The 5,778-nt window shown below is 34.8% G+C and overlaps 1 protein-coding gene across 1 annotated transcript in view; it reads right to left on the bottom strand.

Annotated features, from left to right (window-relative positions):
• Positions 1-3,210: 3,210 nt before the first annotated feature.
• Positions 3,211-5,778, bottom strand: part of LOC106476094 (Bardet-Biedl syndrome 7 protein homolog) — a 13,741-nt gene continuing 11,173 nt past the window's right edge. Inside the window, exons 9-10 of the mRNA XM_013936766.2 lie at positions 5,481-5,604; positions 3,211-4,967 (exon numbers count right to left, since the gene is read on the bottom strand). Coding sequence (XP_013792220.2) covers positions 4,831-4,967; positions 5,481-5,604 — 261 coding nt within the window. The 3' untranslated portion in view covers positions 3,211-4,830. The remainder of the gene's footprint in view (positions 4,968-5,480; positions 5,605-5,778) is intronic.

The following is a 5,778-nucleotide window of genomic DNA, read 5'->3' as shown; positions in this document are numbered from 1 at the left end:
TAAGTTAATCTGTTTACATATCTAAATCAATAAGTGAGGACTAAGTTAACCTGTTTACATATCTAAATCAACAAGTGAGGCAGAAGATACAGCAAATATGAACGTCTTTAGGAAACGTACTATCACTATCAATCAATACCCTCATTTTAGCTGAAATTAAAGAAAATAATGCCTGTATCTTGGAAATCTATCTCGCCAATTTTCTAGAATGATTGAATTTGCTGCTTATGCCAGGAACATGAACATAGAAAGAAAGGAGACTGGTTCACCTGTGGCGTTTGTACATGCTGCTTATGCCAGGAACATGAACATAGAAAGAAAGGGGAGTGTTTCACCTGTGGCGTTTGTAGATGCTGCTTATGCCAGGAACATGAACATAGAAAGAAAGGGGACTGTTTCACCTGTGGCGTTTGTAGATGCTGCTTACCTTTGGATTGATGCTCGAATAAAGCAAATCATATTAATTGGAAGTGAAGAAATGATGCTGAAAGAAGAGAAATGAGAAGGACAAGTGTCATAAGAGGTCAAAATCAAATTAGTTTAGAAGAAAGCAAAGTGTATGATATTGATTCTGGAGAAGATGGAAACGCTGAAGCCTCCTAAACCGTTACTGCCATATTCAATGCCTTGGGTATTACCAATCGCACAGCTTTGGATATAGGTGGATATAAAGCTAATGTATTGCAAAGTGCCAGACAAAGACAGAGGGCTCTTCAAATATGGACACAAATAACTAATAAGTTATTCCAACTTTTGTATCCAACCAATCCATTTGAATTGAAGACGTATTTTATCAACAAGCTACAGTTTAATGAGAAATATATAACAAAACCCATTTTCAAAAGCTTGTGCAAGCTATTACTTGTTGGGTGCATAAACATTTCTGTGATTGCTCAAAGCATTTTGGAAAATTCACTCGAACATGCAAAAGGATGCTCACCGACGAATTCAGTAGCCTACCAGACCAACAAAAACAGCTTATACCCATTCAAAGCACTGAATGGGAAAAGTGAAGTTTTTCATCCTTGAGAAAGTCATATGTTACTTTGGAATGTGGAACAGATCTGCCTAAACACAGTTATACTTTCCATGTGGACAGCCAGAAGATTGCAACAGCAATTATGTGGAAAGAAATAATGTTATTTCTGACATTTGAGTACACACACACACACACACACACAAGCATTTGTTTATCTTCTGACGATCAGACTCATTGCTGTACGTTTGCACTAGGTGGACGATGTGATCATGTTCACAACTACAGCTATTGCTTTAAGTGCAGCAAATGTATCAATTTTTTCGACACTTTGGTTAGACCAATGTTGGTGAAGGCTGCATCATTACTAGTGGATGATCTTGATATCAATGTTAGCATCCATTTCGATTCTACAAAATATGACATTATGGTACATGACCCATAGGCTTAGAGGAAAAGTTCAATTTGATGCGATCAACAAAGTTGAAGAAGAAATGAAGATTGATTCATCAATGATGCTTATTGTGCTTGACCATAAGCTTGATGTCAATCTGTTAAATGGTTCAACTTTGATGAAAAAGTTCAAAGCAACAAAGGTTGGGAGGTTAAAGCACACATAAGGTTCAATGGGGAAGTTAATGCTACTAAAATCATTTTCTCGTCCAATATATATCCAAAGCAGAAGTTGTTGTAACGTCCAAGCTTAATGCGTGTGGAAAAAATGAAGTGAATATTGAAACGAGGTTGTCATTTACATCCCCCAAGGCACCATTATCTACACCTGATCGATGTTCAACTTCTGAGTTGAATGAACAAGATCATATTGGGATTACTCCTTAGTCACTAGCTGTAATCCAAGCACTGTCTCTGGTCCACTGTGATATAAGCAGTGTAGGAGGTGAAACTACTACACATTGTCAGAAGGGTGGGCATGCTATACAAAAGATGAAATGGCCAGGGAATGTGTGGAAAATTTAATTGAGTTGTACGAAATGGGAAAAATAAATAAAAGTTGGAAAGTGTCCGGTAATAAAGCTCATCAGATTCTGATTTCACCTGTGGCGTTTGTAGATTCCATTCTTTGTATGGTAAAGATGGGCTTGATCTTGGGGTAAGACGAGGTCCATTCTTTGTATGGTAAGGATGGGCTTGATCTTCAGGTAAGATGAGGTCCATTCTTTGTACGATAAGGATGGGCTTGATCTTGGGGTAAGATGAGGTCCATTCTTTGTACGATAAGGATGAGCTTGATCTTGGGGTAAGATGAGGTATATTTTTTACGGTAGATTTAAAACTTACTCAAAAATTACTTAAAATTTCTAGTTTCAGATTATATTTACGCTGCTATAGTTACACACCATTCCCTACCGACTATTCGTGACACCTTGGGACCCCCCACGGACTTATTCGACTTATATTTTTTACACAACTCGATGACAAACTTCTAATTACCTTAAAAAAGCTGTTAAACACAAAGTAATTTTGTGTATCTCTGTTAAATACGAGATAGAAATGTGGTTGAATATAATAAATACGTACTCTTTTACTAATATAAACTATAAGTTTTTATTAAGACCCCCTGGTCGCGAAAAACTGACCCGAATTTAGGAGAAAAACTTCAGAGCGGAAAAAAAAACGGATTGGAGGCGCCAGACTTCGTAACCGTAATCCAATAATCCAATCCAAAAAAAAGCTTCCTCTTCTGATTGACAAAATATACTCATAAGTGAAATCTGTAACATGCCTTGCCAGGAACATAAACATAGAAAGAAAGGAGACTGGGATGAGGTCCATTCTTTGTACGATAAGGATGGGCTTGATCTTGGGGTAAGATGAGGTTTACCCCAAGATCAAGCCCATCCTTACCATACAAAGAATGGACCTCGTCTTATCGAAAGATCAAGCCCATCTTTACCATACAAAGAATGGACATCATCTTATCCAAAGATCACACCCATCCTTACCATACAAAGAATGGACCTTGTTTTATCCAAAGATCAACCCTATTCTTCGTACTAAATTAGTGAGTAAAATTAAACTTTGCATGCTATGTACCATTTTAATACTAGTTCTATTTTTGTATGGGGTGCAAGGGCACAATAAAACACAAGTTTAAAGAGGGGGCACCATAAAAACGTTTCTGTGCCACTGATATAAGGGACTTAGTTGTCATTTTACAGGATTGTGACTTTTTACCTTACCGTCATGTGATAAGATCTTCAAGACACAGAAAATCGGACCAAAAAAAAAGGTATTTACTGATATAAGTCCTCCACATCAATATGTGAACTACAGATTTGAACCTATGCCAATCTCCGAGACTATAAATAATACATCGTAGGATTAATATCACATAATACAACACAGAGTGCATGGCAACGGAAGTTATACAAAGGTCAAATGACCAGCTTTGTCAGAATGGACGGAAAAAACACACAAAGTGATTTGTTGGTTACAATGTAACAGGACTTTAAATCCACACGACATCCAACTTAAAGTTTGATCAATAATCCTTCATAGGATTTTTACAACTCTATTTACTAAATTAAATTAACCCTGACGATCTCTAATGCAAGGGGTAATATTTTGGTAAGTCTTATGACAGTACTTGGGAGGGAGAGTATACAACTATATCTCCACTAAAATACTAACATTAATATCCCTTATATAACTCACATTCGTCATTACAAGTATTTCCATCTTAACTAGTAAATGGATCTAGTAACCACTATGTCTTTAAAAGTATTAAAAAGTTGGAAAGAAACAAACTGGTGTTGTTTTGAAATTAGAAATGTTCATATGACAACCTGATTTTGAAAAAATCATATTCTTTTACATCTCCAGTTTCACGATGTTGAACAGTAGACAGGTGATCATTTATAATATTACATCAATCGTGCATTCAAATACTTGGACGTACCAAAATGTCCATATGAATTGCTTGAACATCTGTCTATGGTTTTAACATCACTAGTAAGTTGGATGTGTGAAGTCCACTCACACAAGAGGATGTACAATAATATTCAAGAACACTGACTGTTTTAACTATAACCACTCTTATTAATCATTGCAACTTCACCAAAAAACAAAGGTGGCTTAAACCTTAACAGTAACAGCTATAAATAATTCAGACATTTAAATTAGCTCTGTAATAGAAATATATAGTTTACTTCCAGGAGTCCAAAAAAATAATAGTAATGCCTGCCCAAAACCCATTAAAACGTATGAAATTACCGACAGGTTTCCCTAATTGTTTGAATTTTAAACTGTTAGGAATTAAAGTAATATGAAACCTACCCCACGAACAATGAAGTTCTTTACAACTTCCATAACTTAGGGTTTTATACACAACCTTTTACACAAATACTTTAAGACGTTCTAGTAAATAACTGCTGTAATAAATACTTAAAGAACGTGTTCTAGTAAACAACTGCTGTAATAAATACTTAAAGAACGTGTTCTAGTTAATAACTGCTGTAATAAATACTTAAAGAACGTGTTCTAGTTAATAACTGCTGTAATAAATACTTAAAGAACGTGTTCTAGTTAATAACTGCTGTAATAAATACTTAAAGAACGTGTTCTAGTTAATAACTGCTGTAATAAATACTTAAAGAACGTGTTCTAGTTAATAACTGCTGTAATAAATACTTAAAGAACGTGTTCTAGTTAATAACTGCCGACTAGCATAAAAAAATCTCAAGAAAAATTTCACATTTTAACTCTAGTTTTGTAAGTGTAGAACACAATGTGGTCACAATGCTGGCCTCATAGTTTACTCTCAAAAATTTTGCATTTTTAACATAACTTTGTAAGTGCAGCAAGCCTGAAATTGGTCACAATGCTGGTTGGCCTCATGGTTTAGTCTGAAAAAAGTCTATTAGTGTAGAGAGATCGTAGTTGTCTAAGATCTGGAGCAGGGCAGGCACTTTACTCTTGACGTTGACACCCTGGAACTTGTATACATCTATATAAAGATCTGTAATCATCCCTAAAAGAACAAAATGATGACTCAATTAAAATGTTACAAAATTACAATATAATTGTAATTCTTATAATTACAATTAAAATATAATTTCTTGATATTCCATTGGAATATCAAGAAAAATATAGCAAATTTCAGGAACAATTTCCTGAAAATGTTTAGCCCATTTTAAAGAAAAATATGAATTCACAGTACAATATCAGGGTAAGAGAGAGAGACATTTTATTCAGATCGAAGGAAATTAAACATGTACTCGTCTAGAATTTCAGGTCTTTCATGTTTTTATATGTTTGATACACATACCATGACATCTCCTGGAACATGATGGGCCCAAGTACTTTTAAGATAATATGCTATTTATGCTTGCTAGCTAGTATGTCCTGCAACATTACATTATCAGCTTTACAAGATGGACAGTTTAATCTAACCCTATCATCATACATTTCTAAAAGTTATAAATTTAAAAAATTATAAAATATAATTTTTGACAAACACTATCTTCATTCATGTAAAACTTACCGTACAACCTTTCCAAGTGACAGGGCTGCCGTTTAAACTCGCGCTGCAAGTGTTCAGCATTATCAAGTATATCCTGATACTCTGGAGTTAGAGCACTGGTGTCATTCTCATGGAGTTGTAGATCCTACAGATATTAGTAACAAATATATATAACAGAAATAATATGGTCTAACTAACACTGCAGAGGTAAGTAACACACAAACAAATATAACAGATATAGTACAGTCTACGAAACATTGCAGACATCAGTTACACATAATATGGTCTAACTAACACTGCAGAGGTAAGTAACATACAT

Source organism: Limulus polyphemus, unplaced genomic scaffold, assembly GCF_000517525.1.
Source record: "Limulus polyphemus unplaced genomic scaffold, Limulus_polyphemus-2.1.2 Scaffold9792, whole genome shotgun sequence".
NCBI classification, from domain to species: Eukaryota; Metazoa; Arthropoda; class Merostomata; order Xiphosura; family Limulidae; genus Limulus; species Limulus polyphemus.
This window is presented reverse-complemented; position numbering and strand designations above follow the sequence as displayed.